Genomic DNA, 19,079 nt, shown 5'->3' with positions numbered 1-19,079 from the left:
TATTAAAAGAACTGTAAAATATATATATATATAGTTTTTAAAGAAAAACTCAAGTAAGAACCAGCTGCCACAAGATAACCTTTCAATGGTTTATTTTATTGGTTTTTCATTTGGTTGGCAAACTTGCCAGCTTTATTAATGTTATCCCAGAGATTTTATGGTGGAGAAGAACACATTTATCTATGGTTTATGCTTCTTCAGTTCATCACTACAGGATATGCTGAATTTACATTTACCACGTGTAGTACAGTAATATTTCATAAAAGATCTTCCTTCAAGTAATTCTCTGGTTTTAATTAAACGTCTAACCTTTATACTTCTGCTGCGCTTCGTTTAATTTATTTCACTAAACAGGATATTCATTTTACTTTTATGTGGATAAAATGAAAATATCCTAGATCCTATCTGGGTTCAGTATGTCATCATAGGGACTTATTATTATTATTGTCACTCTCCAATCTCGGTTATGCCTCAATTAAAAACAAAAATCCACTCTGTCCATATTTGATTGGCTAGCTGACTTTTTGGGCATGTTTTCTCTCTGGTATTTTACTTTTTGTCATTCCACTCCCTATTTTATTGGCTGCTGTGGTTGGGTTTATCTCTGCCCCTCTGCCCTCTGCACTTAGTCTCTTCTTCTGCCTTAACAGTTCTGCATTAGTAATTTATCACCATCCTTTGAATATGTCATTCCAGTTCTCTGCTTGCCTTTCTTTTTATGTTTTGTTTTGAAATTGAGTCATTTACCTTCCATTAACTGTGGGACTGTGCTTATTTGTCCTATTCTCTCTCATTATTTTCCCACCTACTTGCCCCCTTCTTCCTATATATGTGCAACCTGAAAGCAATACTTTCAGGTTGCATATACAACTAACAACTTAAAAATATACATTTCTGTGAAATTCGTAGTAAAGTTCCAAAACATAGGGGGTGAGAGGCAACACATTATTCCACTTGAATTACACTGGTCTCAAAGTTATGCTGACCCATGAGACCTGACTGAAATGTCTAATTTACAACTGTAGTTCCTGATTGTACTGCAGCGAAAACAAATTCCTCAGCTTGAACATGATCAACACAGATTGCTTAAATTTGTTGAAGGTTTTTAAAGAACTGTGTGATAATAGATTTATGTTTTTTCACTTTTTGGACATGCAAGCTTGAATGAGTTCACTCAAAAACATTTTTGGCCATGACAAAAATGTCACTGTTGGAATGGCGACAGTAAGGTTAATTTTGTAACACGATCTTTTCTCTTTTTTTCCTTTTAGCTGCTACACAGATATGAGACTTTGTCGTGAGTGGAAGTTGTTGTCTGAAGCAGCTCTCTGTGATTTGTGTTTGAATTTTGGCCTAAAGCAAATTTTATTGCTGAATGTGTTTTTCTTTAGAGAGCATATGAATAAACATCAGTTCATCCAGAATCCATCCTCGATCTGTGGGTTTGTTCCAAGATGCTGAAAAGAATAAATGCAAAAGGCATGCAGCCCACTGAGATAATCACTATGAAAACATTCAAAAATCAGGTTGAAGTTGACTGAGATGACAGAGCTTTTTGAACGCTGACCTCTTGATCATGACAGCATTTGAAAATCAGGTTTTTTTTACACCAGCCAAAGATCAACCTTGGATCAAACCTTGAGTTAATGTAAAAAAACTGACAGGAGATTCTTCAAAACACTTCACAGGTAAAGAGAAGAAAGGACAGTGTAGCTTAACTTTCACACATGGCTGAAACATGCATTTTTGGATGTCCCTCTTTTTCTGCACATATTCACAGAACTGCATGGATAGAGCTGGCCGTGCTATGTCTGATCAGTTTTGTTGGCCCAGTGAATCACTCTGTGATAATTCAGCCCTTTGTCATTCTGTGCACTTCTTTAAAAGTTTAACTTTCCAAATTACAGCAAAGGTAATAACTGACTGATTTGCACCTGTACCAGCATTAGATTGAGAGTTTTATTTGCCCACGTTCACAATGCAGCCTTCAGCAGTATTTAACAGACGATGCTTAGCTCTCGAGCCCAGTTTGAATAAATACGCTGGCTCATTAAAATTCATGTGTTCTTTCCAGAAGCAAACCATTTCATGGTTACTATACATTCATCAAATTCTTGGATTATAGTTCTCAGGGTCATACCTATTTAAGCTTGTAATTAAGCTGAGTTCTCTTTTATTTTGGCTTTTGATTATTTAGTGAAAGCAAATCTGCCAGCAGTCATTGTTCACTGATCTTGTGCCCTCTGGTCAAGTGTTTTTGTTAGGTGAAGAATGAAGACAGTGCTGCTTAAAAAATGTAGCACTTTTCTCTTGTAAAATAAAGAAGCTGCCTACCAGGTATAAGATATAAATATATACATATATATCATGGAAATATTGGAAGTTTTCTACATGTAAAAATAATCCCTTAGGAGACAGGTATAAAATATAAATGCCTTTTTTGCAGAAATATGTAATATCAAGAAAATGACAGATGAGCAGACAACATCCCCAGAGTTTTCGCTATAGCTCCTACAAACACACTGTAGATATTTGCAGTAATAACAAGGAAAGCTCTACTTAAGGCCCTTTTTTCAGGCACCACAGGAGAGGGGGAAAAAACTCCAAAAGGGACTCCTTCAGGCTTCCCCAAAATAGTGAGGTTCCACTAAACAGAGGGGTCATGTCCCAAGGCCAGTAACTGTACACAACAGTATGCATTTAGAGTTGTTGATAAAGTGTGTCTCTTTTACTCACGCTCATTTGCACAAACAGAGTACAGTTCATTTACTGTCCATGTAGGCACACATGACAAATCAAAATGACAAACTGAGGAGTCTTAGGCGGCACATCAGAATGCCGAACATGTCAAAAGTGACTGGTCGTATTTTACTCCCAACAGGCAGCTGGGAATCGCCTGCATTATTATGAGCACTCAGAGCTTTTTATAGCACATGATGAATTATTACAGGTGTAAAATATTTAAATATTTCTTGTCCTTTAGTGGCTGTTCTTCTCGACCCTGCTGTTGGATGCAGGTGATGACTCATTCTGCCAGCTCAGCTGTCACAGTGAATGGTGGGCTGCATGTCATGTTCAATACCGTCTTACAATATTGACTTACCTTGTTATTCTGCTCTGCCTGTATTGACTGATGCGAAGGCGTTGCAGGTTTACTCAGTCTTACGGGGTTGCAAATAAGCTGCTTAGCTTTCATCCAAGAAGCAACATGCTCATGTCAGAAGGAGCCGACTGTGTTTAATTTTACAGCCCACAGCTGAATCATTTCAGTGACACAGAGGCTATGTTTGACTCACAACTGTAAACTGATTAGCTGTAAGCCCTGTGAGACTTGGATGGTCTTGAGTTTGGAGCAGGCCCAAATGTTTTTGGATTTGCTTGCTATGTTTAAAAACTACTGAATATGATCTTCTGGATATTCCATATTGCTTATGCTCCAAAGGAGCCAATTCTTTAACAATGTAACAACTCGGGTACATGTCCACTTGCTTTACTTTTTGATGCATCTCAGAAACAATCCAGCAGTAGAGTAGTTGTACTGTAAATTCTTCATATCGACTTGATTTGCTATGTTTCTTGCTTCCGTTTTGTTTTAAACTGTAATTCCTTCTTTTTTGCTTACTTTTTTTTTTGCTTGCTTGAGAAACTTTTGCTCCTGGAGCAGCAGCTTGTGTTGTGAGCACATTTAGAGGTTGTTCATTATGCTTGTGTTGACTGATTGTGCACACCGTCTCAATCATTTACTCTAAATAGAATAAAATGAAAACACTGAAACAATTATATCAGTCTGTCATCTATCAGTGCCTTCTAACAAAATTAGATTTAGAGCTGCAGCGAAGTGCTGAAATGCAGAAGTAGACAGCAGATTATGAGGAGGTATTGCCCTGGGTAGCTGTCTGAAATGATTTAAAACAAGGACCTATGTGAAAATTAAAACAGCTTTGAGGAACTTTTCACAGTAAAAAAAATCTTTTTTATTCTGAGGGCATACTCTAAATTAAGATGATGTCATACTGGGAAATTTCCAAAAGTCCATCAGATACTTATACAACAAATATTCCAGAGAAGGATTTTCTGGACAGGAAAAAGCTTTTACGGTGGGATAAAAAATTCAAGAGTTTCACATTGTTTTGCTTATCTTCGTGGCCTGTTTCGAATAATTTAAAGATGTCATGTGAACTTTTCTGGTAAATAAAAATTATGTATACATTCAACAAATGTGCTGAATGCATTTCCTTCCTCATAAAACATTTTTAAAGTTGACTTCTTGCACAATTTGAACTTGTATTGAATTGTTTACCTCCATGTTCTTTTTTTTCCCCAAACCTCTCTCTTGCTTTCGGTGCCATAATGATGTAATAATTATAATAAATGTATTTGTCTCTTTGGCACCTGTTGCCAGCTGTTTAACACTGGAATATTGTGAAACCATTGGTATGAAGGTGTATTGCATCACTGGTATGTGTGTGCATGAGAGAAGAATAATGTGGACTCAGCTGGCACGAGAGATGGTGGTTTTTTTATTAATATTTCCAGTCATCTGTTGTCAGGTTTTGGTGAGCACGCGTGGAGTGTAGCCTCAGTTTTATGTTCTAAACTGACTGGAGTGGCATCCAGTGTGGTCTTTTTCTGCTTAAGCCAATCTGCTTCAAGGATTTATGTGTTGTGTGTTCAGAGATGCTCTTCTGCATTCCCTGCTTTTAGAATAATCCTTTAATTGTCCCACAAGGGGAAATTTGGATGTAACAGCAGCAAGAAAGACACATATACAAACAAGTAGTACACAAGACACAGAACAGAAACATACACAATTTTTACATATTTACATCAAGGACAATGGTTATCAAAAACAGATTAAATACAGATAAGAGGCAAACCCTGGTTATAGTGTGAATCGGTTGATAAAATAGTGCCAAGTTACAGCGCTGATGTAAACATCTATGTTTTTTGGGAGCAGTTTTGATTGTACAGTCTGACAGCTGCAGGGAGGAAGGACCTGCGGAAACGCTCCTTCATGCATCGAGGATGCAGCAGTCTGTCACTGAAGGAGCTCTGCAGTTCAGCAACATTTACATGCATGGGGTGGGAGACTCTGTCCATCAAAGATGTTATTTTGGCCAGTGGGTCCAGGGTGCATCCCAGAACAGAGCTGGCCTTCCCAATGAGTTTATCCAACCTCTTCCTCTCAGCTGCCGATAAACTGCTGCTCCAACATACAACGCTGTAAAAATGACAAATGCCACCACAGAGTCATAGAAGGTCTTTAAAAGTGCTCCCTGGACTCCAAATGACCTCAGCCTCCTCAGCAGGTAGAGTCTGCTCTGACCCTTCCGGTAAAGAGCATCAGTGTTGTGGCTCCAGTCTAGCTTATTATTCAGCTGAACACCCAGGTACCTATACGAGTCCACTATCTCAATGTCCACTCCCTGGATGTTCACCGGTGTCAGTATGGTGGGTCTGCGTCTCCGGAAATCCACCACCAGCTCCTTGGTTTTCCCAGCATTGATCAGCAGGTGGTTCTGCTGGCACCAGTCCACAAAGTCCAGAGTCCACTGTCTGTACTCTGAGTCATCCTCACCTGTGATGAAGCAGACTATGGCAGAGTTGTCAGAGAACGTCTGTAGGTGGCAGCGTGGGGAGTTGATGGAGAAGTCTGCAGTGTAGAGGGTGAAGAGGAATGTTGTCCCTCTGATGTTGTCCTGTTTTGGTTATTTGAGTTGCCTTCCTATGAGCTCGAAGCGGTTTATCCATTCTCCCGTGACCTCTGGCATCAACAAGGCATTTGTTGTTGATTCTTTGTAAACCCTAGAGATGGTTCTGCAGACAAATCCCAGTAGTTCAGCAGTTTCTGAAATACTCAAACCAGCCTGCCTGGGATAGTGTGACAATACCACATTCAAACTCACCTAAATCATCTTCTCCACTGTGATGCTCATTGTGAGCTTGACCAGGTTGTTTTAACTATGTCTACATGATTACATTCATAGAGTTACTGCCATGTGATTTGGTGTAATGAGCAGCTGAACCAGGTGTAAAGTGGCTTGTGAGTGAATATTTTACCCAAAACATAGAAGTTATTAGTATAGTAAAAAGAAAAAAAAACAGTTGTCAGTAGACTACACCTTTGCTCAGTTTCCCTGTTTCTCTTCATCCTTGTGCGGTGCAGACATCAGTCTGCTGATCAGTGATGACTACTCCCATCTCTTTCTCAGGTCTCTCCCTCTTTTGTGCCAACTATCTGTTTGACAGATCAATTATGATTGATGACAGAACACAGTGAACTTGGCCCCAGTCTGTCTCCCTTTCTCATTCACTCATTCTTTCTTTCCCCACACAGACAAAGTAGTCTCCTTTCAAACAATATCTAATTCATATTTAATGACAGAGTGCATTTAGCTCCCCCATCACTCAGTGAAAGTGCTTCACTCTGCTGACACTTTAGGGAGTAGAAAGAATCAGAAGCATTTCACTGGTCATTTTTTTTTTATACCCATCTACCTCTCTTTCTCTTTTTCTCTACCCCATTTAGTGTTAATTACTGAATGTTTCGCCATCTGCGTTTTCTGGTTCTTTCTGAAATGTAGACCTAGCCTTAGTTTTGTTTCCAAGATATAAACCCCGGCAGAAAACTGTGACACCGTGGCACCACTTCAGAGACCTAGAAAACAGCGGGGAGTTCAAGTTGATGAGAAATTTGAAACTTCATTTCCAGAGAGGAGGAGGAGGAGAAGCGATAGCTCCTGCTGTGCAGTTAGAAATAAATATGTCAGAGTCAAATTCTTTCACTGCAGAAATCATTTGGAGGAAAACAGAATTAAAATAAACAGTTTCTACATGGAAAAGATCCTGACAGCCTGCAGAAAGAAAAGTCAGTGATGTAATACTTATCGCCATTGGTAAAGAAAAAGGTTTTAAGATTCAACTGTTCTCTCTTTTAACCACTGTTACTACATGATCATGTCATTCTTCGTCTTCCTCCCACGCGCCAGGAAAAAGTTTGTCTCCTGACAGCCGGTATCTTGTGACTCTGGGCAGCCTGCTAGACGACCAGCACTGGCATCACGTTGCAGTGGAGCATCACAGCAATCACCTCAAGCTCACAGTGGACAAAAGCACAGAGTGGGTGCACATCTCACCAACATTTGCACATTGGGACCATGATCAGGTCTGTATTTGAGGATAGGATGACAACTCATGAAAAGACAGATGGCAGAAAGACACCCACCTCGCAGCTGCAGACATTTTATTGTATCTGCTTGTTTGTGTACTCTGTCTCCTGTACAGATGATACTGGGAGCACAGCAGGGCTTCAGCTATACGTCATTCTATGGCTGTCTGGAAAACCCAGTTTACAATGGCCTGAACCTGGTAGACCTCGCTAAACAAAAAGACCAGCGGGTTACAGTGAAGGTAAACTTGCGCATAGTGTGCTGCTGAAAAAGCTATTTTGTGTATCTTTCACAATGTGTAGACAGGAGTCAAAGTAGAACTACCTAGTTATAAGTAAAAGTACTTGATTTAAACAATAAACAGATAAATAATTCTTAAAGGGGCCGATGTAAAAATAATGTCACAATATTCATGTATTTAAATGCATGTAAAAATGTGATTAGGAATTAATTTAGTTTTAAAAAGTTCAGTATAGTTCAATGTATCTCTCTGCATATTAAATATTTTCTGTCAGGCCTCTATTATGATAAAAATGGCACCTCAGACCAACATCTAGTCAATCTAAACTCCAGGTAAGTTCTGTCCTCTTGATGTCTGCCTGGAGGTCTCTGTCCAGGTGTTTCTTGACTGTCCTTTCTTTCTCTTTCCTTCATTGCATGTTAGAGCTTCTCTGGTGATGCTTGGTGATGATTTTATGATGACCTCACCTGGCCAGCTGCTTTTGAATCTCACACCGTGAGATTAAAACTTCCAGATGTTGATACACTGATAGCTTTTGAGTCTCTCTCCTTCTGTGAGGGGAGTATCATCTTCCAACTTGCCAGTCCTGTTTGGCTGGATGGCATCCACCTCCTAGACTCATTACTAGCAGAGTGATCTTACATTTATGTCTATGCTTTACACATATTGACAGCATGGGCACATATTGTATCTCATTTTTCTTGTCCTGTTTTTTAGAGGAAAGTTTGACTTTCTTCTTTTTTCTCATTAATTCTGGAGGCCCTTCTGCTATCTACACAAATCTCTAACTATTCATAATGTGGAATATTTGTTTATAATGAGCATGGATGCTGAAACTGACTACAAACACACTTTGTAGAGACAATTTTAATGGATGTTGAAATGATGAAGTCGGGTAAAAAACAAATATTTTAGTAAAAATGGTGGAAAACTACAAATGCAACACATAAGAGAACATACTGGCATTTATATAGTGTCGTTCAAGTCTTTAGTGGACCACTCAAAGTACTTATGCCTGCAGGTCACAAAGTGCCTCATCACATATATTTATGCAGCACTTTACTTGTTTTATTTACCTTGCGTCCACATCTGCAGTCAATTTAAATTCACCAATTAATCTTGTTTGCTTGTGTGTGTGTGTGTGTGTGTGTTTGTGCACATAAAAATGTATGCGTGGCTTTTAGATCTCATCAAGCTACAGCAATATGTACAAGAAAACTGACCATCTTTAGCTTTCACCTCTTCAGTCTGCATTACTCTATATTGCTTTGACTACCCCACAAAGAGCTTTTAGATTTGATCAAGTGTCAGTGTGCTCTGTGCTGAACTGAAAATAGAAACCCAGTATTCCCACTAGAGGACACGGAATGGAACGTATCACTGTTGCTGCCCCAGCGGTGGATTTACTGCAATTACCACTTCTCGAAGCCTGCTTCTCACTCTCTCGCTATCTGTTTTTGCCTCTCCAAACTTCTGCTCCCTGGTGTGACCTTAGAAATCTTTTGGCTGACATTGGTCTTCACTAAGATCTGTGCTTATATTAAGCCTGACTATAATCATCATGGTAATGCTCCTATGCTTTTTAAAGGAGAATTGCTGATGACATCTTTGTGTATTTGGGTAGCACCAGACAGCCTTGGAACTAATTTATATTCAGACATGATTGTTTTCTATACTCATTCCTCTCTATTCATATATTTTCCTGTCTCCTCTTCTCTTTTCCATCTGTCTCAGGGCAATGTGACCTTTTCATGTTCTGAACCCGTTTTTGTTGCCATGACGTTCACCGGCCCCCAGAGTTTCCTTCGGTTGCCAAGGATAGATCAATCTTCACTGGGTATCTCAGTGGGGCTTCAGTTTCGGACATGGAACAAGGCCGGGCTGCTCCTGACCTTTGAACTCCCAAATCGAGAAGGCAGAGTCTGGCTTTACCTGAGCAAAGCCAGAGCACATTTACAGATCCACAAGTCTGGCAGGGCACCCCTGGAGCTCAACGCAGGTCAGTCTGACAACTCAAAATCATGTTAAACTCTTTCTCGGGTGCCTCCATCCTGCCTGCACTTACTAACTGGACTAATTTAAAGCCGTGATGTAAAAAAGGAGCTTAATGTTAGAAATTCAGTATCAAAAATCGTGATAAAAAATTTCTGTTTTGAGCCCAAAACACTGGAAGGCAGCAAGCTGATATCATCTAAACATCCAAATTTACTTATCAAGATACAAAATCCTGACCAACTCCAGAAAGACATTTTTGTGGTTAAAACTGACTCCCAAATATCAGATGTCCAAAGTGAACCATAATAAGTCTGTAGTATGAAGTCTGTTTGATGGCTGAGTGTTCAAATGTGAGAATTACACAGGTATTTTTTAGGTATTCTTCTTTTTGTATGCTTGCATGATTTTTCCAAGTGTCACCATTTCCTAATAGAAACTACTTCCAGGAGTGATAATAGAACTGAATGAAACTATGTCCTGTTATAGGCTGTGTGGCATTTGAGAAAGTGCAAATTATTCTTCAAGCATTGTTGGGAGTTCTTATGTTAAAGTAGTTGTAATATCACACACTTAGACATTCCTGAGCAAGAACCATCTTCTATTTTTTCCATTTTCAACAAATTATAATTGAAACATGATATCAACATAAAAACACTTAGACATATATGTGTGGCTCTTCAGGTTCAGCTCTGAATGATGGTCAGTGGCACTCTGTGGACTTGATATCAGGAGGAGGACGTCTGACCATCACAGTGGATGGTGATGAAGGAGCCAGTGCTCACGCGAGCCCCTCATTTTTAATTACCACAGGAGGTCATATATTCTTTGGTGGTAAGCGAGAAATGAACGATAAAACACATGCATCATTATTCATCTTTGTCTATATAATCTAATCTTGCATCGCAGCGCATTCAGTTTAGTTTTATTTATATAGCGCCAAATCACAACAACTTCTTTATATTGCAAGTTAGAGACCCTACAATAATACAGTGGTATGGTAGAATGATGGCTTGATTTCTCTTGTGTTTCATTTACTGATTGATGTTTTCTCTTCTGTCCAGGTTGTCCTGCTGAAGAAAATAGCCAGGAGTGCTTGAACCCCTTCAAAGCTTTCCAGGGCTGCATGCATCTACTGACTGTGGACAACCGGCCAGTGGACCTGATCAAGGTGCAGCAGAGGCTGATCGGAAACTACAGTCACCTGCAAATCGATATGTGCGGCATTATTGACAGGTAAGACCTAAAGGGGCCGTTTGCGACACTGATTTATGTAAATGCCATGTATTGGGTATTGCTTATGTCTGTCTCTCCATTTGTCCAGGAAAAGAAACGCATTATTCTATGTAATGCATTTGTTGTATTAACGAGGATTGTCAGAAAAGAGGATTCACTGGCATTAAAATGTTTGATTTTGTTGTCACGCTTGCTTTGTAAACCTCCTTAATCTCCCTCTGAAGCCTTTTTGTGAAATGGGGTCGCATGTGGATTATTAGGCAACAGTGAATATGATACAAACGCAATATGGCGTCAATGTTTCCCGAAATGTGTTCTGGTTAAGAAAACGTCATAATTTTTCATGTAGCTTGTCTCTGTTTCAACTGGTATGAGGAAAATAAACCTGGAGGCGTTCACACACACACACTCCGAAGCAATTAGTGTTCAGCAGCGTGCTGATTAAACTTTTCTTCAAGTTTCCTAATTGCTGCCTCTTCATTCCTGCTCTTCCAGTGGTTATCTGTGTGGCTGTGCTCTGCATCTGGTGCTGTGCTTTGTATTGACAGTATAACATTTTATAAGGACACCAGCACCATGTATGCATACATGCTGGGGACTAAAATGCTGTAGCTGAAAAATCCTTTTTTACCGTCTGACAGAATCGATATTTCTGGGATTTCCATATCATAAAATAGTTGAGCAACTGCAGCCACTAACATGTCTATTTTCTCTTTCCATACTGCAGAAAATGTCAAGTTAAGCTCCTCTGTGTGAGTTTAATGTTGTGCTGTGTGTGAGCAATAACACATTGCTCTCAGAACATGACATTAGACCTTTTTCCAAATCATTAGAGCCCACTGGTGAATGGCACACATATTACCCACAGAGCAGCTTTTGTTTCAATAAAATGTCAACTTGAAAAATTGATTTACATTTCTCCAACCCCTCACCTCCAACCCACAGCACACTTTGTTGAAATAAGTGGTGCTTGATTGATCATATGTATACCAAATGTATCAGTGGACTCTCAGGCTTGATTGAAAAATGTATAAAAAAAAGAATGATAAATGCAAATATTTAAAGTGGTGGAGGAAATACGGAGTGCTGCACCTGGCTTCATGTCAACTTACTTTAAGTAGAAAAGAAGCAAAGAAATTGGGTGTTAAAAAAACAAACTTTACCATCTGACAGAGCTGCTGAGTAAGTCTTTTTCTAACAGCAAATTTCCCCCTGACTAAAAGATTAAAAATAGATGCTGCTCTCCCTCCCCTTCTTTTTCACTCTCCGCAGTCACAATTTGCTGACCTCATTTCCCCTTCCAAATATATTTACGTACTCATTCACTGCTCTGTTCATCCAACCTTCGTTCCCTTTGTTGCTCATTCCTCTCCTTCAACACACCCCAAACTTTATTTCCCCTTTCCTTTCTCTCCATGTTCTTTTTTTCCTCTCGCTGTTTCTGATGTTCCGCTTCTTTTCCTCCAGTCATCCGCTTTGCTGCTTTCCGTGTTTTACACAGGAAGACTGAGGAGGAAAAAGTTAACAGCAGCACAGTTTTCTCAGACTTGTTCTATGGTGTGTAATTTTGACACGAATTGCTGTGAAAATTCAGGTACTTTTGTCCAGTGATGTATTATTCTCACATATACAACTGTGTACTGTAAATCTGCAAGTTTCCTTTCAATCTTATAATTCTATATTTTCCACTTAGGTCAGGCTTGACTCTCATGCTTGAAGCTGCCAATGCCTCATCCAAGTAAAATCACAATGCATTAGGTGCAATTACTTTATTTAACACACACTCACATTAAAAGGCATGAAATATTTTAGCAACTTGAGGTGGTATTTGCTCAGCATACTGATGGTTCTGTTTGCATCCATAAATAGGAGGTTTTGTAATGGCTGTGCTGAATTTAAACATCACTTCTTGTGGATGATTAATCTGGTTTTGCAGTATTTAATATGTGAGGTCCATACAGCACAAGCAGGGCCTGTAGTGATTTATCCTGTATGAGGGTGTCTCACTTGCCCTCTGGCCTTAAGTGCCACCCTCCTGTGCAGCTGATTTTACTCAGCAATTAGGCCACAGTATTAAAGACCGGGGGGGCGCTCCAGCCCTGAGAGCCTTTGTAGCTTTTGCTTGTGAGCTGTGTTTGGCACCGCTTCATCCCACTCAGTGGGATGAAGTGGTGCTTGAGTCATTTTGTCTTATTGACTTACTGTTTTGTTTGGCAACAAACTTACAGTTTTATTGTCTTCTTGTCATGGTCCTGAGTCCGACGACTCAGTGCTCTGTGTTTCTTTATAATATTCTGTGTTCGTGTTTATTCTGTTATGTCTTGTCTGTTATGTTCAGTGTCTTGTCTGGTTCTGTGTCTGTTAGTTTCCTGTTTTATTCTGAAGGTCCTTGTCTTATGTGAGTGTGTTCACTTTACGTTTCCCCTGCCTCGTCAGTTGTGATTTCACCCAGGTGTGCTTCCCTCCTGTGTGTATTTAAGCCCTGTGTGTTCTCCTGCCTGTTGCTGGTTCGTCTGTGTTATTTGGTGTTTTCTTGTCTGTGAATCTCCCTCCGTCATCCTGTGAATTCTCCCTGCAAGTCGCTTTCTCTCGTGTTCAGGTTTGTTGTTTAGGTTTTGGTTTTCCCAGTGTAGTTTATGTCTAAGTTTGGTTTTTCGCCACACTCTCCTTTTGTTTGTTATCACTCGGGTTCTGTGTCAATAAAGCCCTCTCACTTCACTGTATATCCGCATCTTGGGTCCTTTGTTAAATTCACACGGCTTTCCCCGGCAGCCCGTGACACTTCTCTATTTTGATGGAACTTTTTTTAGTTTAAATACCCCCCTGGACTTTTTAAGGAAACATAACAGTGGTTAAGAACAAGGTTTAGCCAGCAGTGGGCTTTCATAGACTCTTAATGAATAATGATTTGCGTCCAGTGTGGGTATTTTTAAAAAGGTAATATTTATGTAAAGAAAATTGTCGCAGAAGCTGAGATATTGGCATAGGCGTGTTATGTGTGTCATACACACACCTGCACATACAAATAGCAAACCCAACCTTCTAATTTAGTGGTCTATTTCTGTACAACTGGCACCAGTCTGCTTTGCTGTCTAATGTTTCAACCCCTCCACCTGTCACTGGGGTTTGTAATATATTTGTTGTTTTAGATTTTTATATAAGTTGGGTTTGTGTTTCTATGTGTGTATAGTTTTGTTTTTTTCCACTGCCTTTATTGACCATCTTTTTATGCGAGGAGAGGAGATCATTCCATCCCAGATGTCAAAATGAGGCGCCATCCAACCATTTATTAAAAATATCAACTTAATAGGCAAAGTGGCACACATCATGTAAATATTAATAATAAATTTGCTTTCCATTTGCATGACCTGCTGGTATGTTTTGAATTTTTAACAACAGGCTGTCAAACTCACAGCTGGTGCAGCTGCTGTAATAAAATCTGCTTCTTGTCCAGATGTTCCCCTGCATGAAGAGCGTAGAACTATATGAGCTCTCTAAATCAAGTTTATGTGCTAATTGATCAAAGTGTGTTTAAAGTTCACTATAGTTCAGTTGTCTTTACTAATGCCTTGGAAATGATGATGAATTAATTTTCACTTTGACTCAGCTGTGGTAAGTGACCAAAGTGAATTTAACTTTGGTCACAAAACTCCAAACCAAGGAGGGGTAATTGAGTTGGACTACTTTCCAGCAGAAAGCCTATATGTTATCTTTAAAGTTCCAACTTTTGTAATGGCATTATTTTTATGTTGTGGTAAAAAGTTTAAAATAACAGAGTAGCGGTAAGATACTCATTTTGTAGTCCATCTTATGAACAGATATTAACATTCTTAATTCAAGCCCATTAGACTTTGTGTAATGTACACATTACTGGAGATAAATTTCAGGAGTGGGTCCACCCCTCCTAACCTTTCGGTTCTCACCTATGTATGTTCCCCCAGTTCACCAAGCTGTTCATTCTTGTTTACTGGCCCCACCTTCCCTCTCCTTTTCAATTCTTTAACTTCTTCACTTCTATTTAGTACATGGGGATCTGCCAGGCCCGGGAGCCATCACCAGTCCCCTTTGAGGCCTTCCCCAAACCGCAGCTCAATTCATGTCCAAGCCATTCACCTTTACCTACTGAAGCACTGTCAAACCTAAAATGAGGACGTGGGCCCAGCTAGTGAAGTTTATTATAAATAGATTTATGAAATCCTTCATCCAGCCATCCATTCGCTTCTGCTTATCCTTTTCAGGGTCGCGGGGGGTGCTGGAGCTTATTCCAGCTGTTATAGGGTGAGAGGTGGGGTACACCCTATACAGGTCGCCTGTCTGTCGCAGGGCTAACACACAGGAACAGACAACCATTCACACTCACATTCACTACCGCATTCACACCTATGGGCAATTTAGATTTTTCAATTAACCTATCCCCACAAACTGCATGTCTTTGGACTGTGGGAGGAAGCCGGAGTACCCATCTTTTGTCTTCAGTTGCCTTTATTGTCTTTGAGACTAAGCAAACAAGTTTTAATAAGACCCCAGAACTGATGCATTCTCTCCCTTTCTCCACCAAACTGGGCATCGAGAGCTACTTGCACTGTTCTCTCATGACGATGGGGTATTTTAAAGCAATTGCCTCACTGAATAACTGATGCATTAAGCTGAAGACCAATAACACAGAATGATTTGTGTCATAAAGCAGTTCATTAAGTAGTTCCCCTGCAACAATGTTACATAGATATGGAGACGTGTGCTTTCTTTCCTGTCTGTCTCTCAGATGTTCCCCCAGCCACTGTGAACATGGAGGCAGCTGCAGTCAGTCATGGAGCACCTTCCACTGTAACTGCTCTGGGACCGGGTACAGCGGAGCCACTTGTCACAGCTGTAAGGCCATGATGGTTTTTTGAGTGGTGTCGTTCAAAGGTCACAGATCTGTATTTCAACTCATGTTTGGGAGTTTCCGTTAACCAGCGGTCCCCAACCTCCGGGCCTCGGACCGGTACCGGTCCATGAGTCGTTTGGTACCAGGCCGCTAGAGTTGAGGCTCAGGTGTGAAATGTATGGTTTTCAGGGTTTTTATCAGTTTTCAGCGTTGTCATTTTTTTTATCGTTAACTCGGTTTTCCTGGGTCTTTTCACGTGTGTTATGAATAAATCTTCTTTTTTTCGGTACCGGTACTAGTTTTATTTTGTTGTATTTATCCACGACACCTTAAATATTGTCGGGCATAAACTGGTCCGTGGCGCAAAAAAGGTTGGGGACCGCTGAATTAGACAGCCTGCTGCTTTAACTTTCCCTTCAGACATTTTTGTGGCAGAAGGTCAAGCAGAGATCTAACTTCTTTCCAGCAGTCATGATTGTAAGCACTCATGGAATAACTCTTAGCACAAAAACAGAGTGATTTAGAGGTCACACAAGAAATAATGAAAGAAGTGATACACAACTCTATTGGAAAATACATCCTTTATAAGCACTTTAGTTTAAACCATGAGGCAGTTTCTAAGACGAGCATGTAACATGTGCTTCTTTTTAGCAAATTAATGAATTTCCTTTGCAAAAGCGTTGCTATTTTTTTCTTCCTTTCAGGGCTTTGTAAAGTGCTCATTTTTGACCATCTAACAAAACTGAAAATCACTGGATATTTTACAGGACAAGCATGGCTATGCAGTCTTTGTTCAGCAGTGGCAACAGCAGCCTCTGTAAACCATAAGTGGTAATTACAAGATTCTAGTGCATTAAATTAAATGGTAAATGGACTGGTGCTTGTATAGAGCTTTATGTAGCACTCTTGTAACTGGGCACTCAAATTGCTCTTTACACCCATTCACTATATTCACCCATTCACAGTGTGCTTTATTCCATGCTTTCAAGTGGTTTCAAGCAAGCACAAGAGCACAAGATATGATATCCACATCTATTCATCTGCTGCTGAATAATTTTTGTTAATCAAGGTGCACCAACCTGTGGACATAGATTTGGGTTTAGAGAATATATCTTCAGCTTTTATTGAGGTTTCCATTTTTTTTTTCATTAATTTGACCAGTATAAACAGTACAATCATAATTCATATTAATATAATAATTACAATTATTAGGCAATAATTCATTTTTTGTTGCTTTGCACTAATATAAGAGTTAAAAAAAAAAAGACCAGCAAAATTAAATCAGATATATTAGCATAAACTTTATTCAATAAACCTTGAAGATATATAGCCAGATACACTTGCAACCATTAGGTGCAACTTTTTTGTACCTGGTTGGACTTGAAAAAATGTTCTCTAGTCTGATGATTCTCAATCTTCTATTGTCCAGTCTTGGTGAACTGTGAATTGTAGTCTCAGTTTCCTGTTCTTCCTCAGTGGCACCCAGTGTGGTCTTCTGCTGCTGTAGCCCATCTGCGTCAAGATGTGACATGCACCTCTGAATGCCTTAGCTCTACTGGTAACTTCCTATCAGCTCAAAGCAGCCTGGCCTTTCTTCTCTGACCTCTGGAATCACCAAGTCACTTTCACCCAACTACTACTCGCTGGATATTTTCTCATTTTCAGACCATTCTCTCTAAACCCTAGAGAAGGTTGTGTGGGAAAATCATCAGTTTCTGAAATACTCAGATCAGCCCTCTATCGCCAACAATCACGTCATGTTCAAAGTCAGTCACATTTATTCTCAGTTATAATGTTTTCCATAAATTAAAAAATACTAGTGCATTAAATTAAATAGTAAGTGGGCTGGTGATCTATATAGTATATAGTTAACTTTATGAGATTGTTTTGACCATGTCTACATGCTCACATGCATTGAGTTGGAACCATATGATGAAGTAATTTAACATATTCATTAAGCAGCAGTTGCACAGGTGCACCTATTAAAGTGATGAGTGTATTAAATGGTAACAATAATATCACTAAAATGTAGCTAAACAGATAATCCAGTGGAGAAAAGTTGGTCCCTCTGCATCTACATTGTAAAAAAAATCTTAAGTTACTTGCAATATGTTGAACAAGACCAGATGCTGAAAAACGAAATGAGCAACCACTGTGCAGTTGCATAGACAGAAAAACAAACTTAAATGTCTGCAGTGATGATGACGAGGATGTCTCTCTCTCCTCAGCAATATACGAGCAGTCCTGCGAGGCTTACAAACACAAAGGCAACATTTCGGGGTATTATTACATTGATGTGGACAGCAGCGGACCCATCAAGCCACAGCTGTTATACTGCAACATGACAGGTAGCTGATACACACATCAAAACACACACGCGTCAACATGCCTGGCGCACAATCTCTTCCCCTCTCGCTTTCATCCTGCCTTATTCTTCCTCTTTCAGTCCTGCATACATACAAATACAGATACAGGTGAAAATTAAAAATACACGCTTTCCCTTATTCTTCTTTCATTGCACCAGAGGACAACACATGGATGGTGATCCACCACAACAACACAGACCTAACGAGAGTCCAGCCATCACCAGAAGTGAATACACATGTAGTGCATTTTGAATATGCATCTGATGAGGAGCAACTAGCAGCAATCATAAGCCTATCAGAGCACTGCGAACAGGAAATTGCTTATCATTGCAGGAAGTCACGCCTACTCACCTCACCAGGTAAAGACCTTGGATGATCTTTAATGCCAAATTTATGTATTGTTGTGATGCAGTTTAAACAGGCAGTTGAAGTTATTTTGGACCAAGCATGGGTACTTCAAGACAATAGTTAAGACTCTTGCATAGTGTGTATTGTGTATCACATTGCATCATAACAGGTTTCTGTTTTTAATAATAATTAATTGTTTTTTATAATGTGAGATATGATCAACAGAATGTCTGTTTTACCTTTGGCAGCCAGCAGTAATAAAAAAATAGGACCTTTTGACTCAAGGCAGCACAGGTCACTGTGGTTAGCACTGTTGCTGCACCGCAAGAAGGTCCTGAGTTCAATTCCACCATCAGGCCAGGGTGTACCCTGCCTCTCGCCCTATGACAGCTGCAATAGGCTCCAGCCTGACCCTAAAAAAGGATAAGTGGAAGCGAATGATTGGATGGACCTTTTGATTGAATTTACTACCATATAGTTGTGGTTGTGGTATAAAATCATTCAGTATAGCCATGTCTTTTTCTTTTTGTGTTTCTTTTTTTATTGATTACAATAGTCTACAAAAATGTGTCCCATTATAGAAACATAGCTACCATCTGGGGATCGGTCACTTGATATAAGTGATATGTCTGTGTGTTTCAGAGGGCTCTCCCCTCAGCTGGTGGGTAGGAGGCCCAGGTGTGGGACAAATGCACACTCACTGGGGCGGAGCTCCACCAGGGAGCCAGCAATGTGCCTGCAGTCTGCAAAATAACTGTGTGGACTCCAGATATCACTGCAACTGTGATGCTGACAGCAATGAATGGTACTGTATATCATAATACTCATATCAAAACAATTATAGTGTGACGTGTTCCGCT

The 19,079-nt window shown here is 39.8% G+C and overlaps 1 protein-coding gene across 3 annotated transcripts in view; it reads left to right on the top strand.

The window, feature by feature from the left end:
- Window positions 1–19,079, top strand: part of LOC308388062 (contactin-associated protein-like 4) — a 95,132-nt gene that overhangs the window by 42,055 nt on the left and 33,998 nt on the right. For all 3 annotated transcript variants that reach the window (XM_080868536.1, XM_080868537.1, XM_080868538.1), the window contains exons 7-15: window positions 6,990–7,165; window positions 7,285–7,410; window positions 9,145–9,409; window positions 10,087–10,236; window positions 10,467–10,638; window positions 15,401–15,507; window positions 17,734–17,853; window positions 18,030–18,230; window positions 18,862–19,024. In XM_080868536.1, coding sequence (XP_080724662.1) covers window positions 6,990–7,165; window positions 7,285–7,410; window positions 9,145–9,409; window positions 10,087–10,236; window positions 10,467–10,638; window positions 15,401–15,507; window positions 17,734–17,853; window positions 18,030–18,230; window positions 18,862–19,024 — 1,480 coding nt within the window. The remainder of the gene's footprint in view (window positions 1–6,989; window positions 7,166–7,284; window positions 7,411–9,144; window positions 9,410–10,086; window positions 10,237–10,466; window positions 10,639–15,400; window positions 15,508–17,733; window positions 17,854–18,029; window positions 18,231–18,861; window positions 19,025–19,079) is intronic.

This window comes from Rhamphochromis sp. 'chilingali' (assembly GCF_963969265.1).
Source record: "Rhamphochromis sp. 'chilingali' genome assembly, chromosome: 20".
In the NCBI taxonomy this organism is placed as follows: domain Eukaryota; kingdom Metazoa; phylum Chordata; class Actinopteri; order Cichliformes; family Cichlidae; genus Rhamphochromis; species Rhamphochromis sp. 'chilingali'.
Note: the sequence above shows the minus strand (reverse complement) of the source record. Positions and strands in the feature narration are given on the sequence as shown.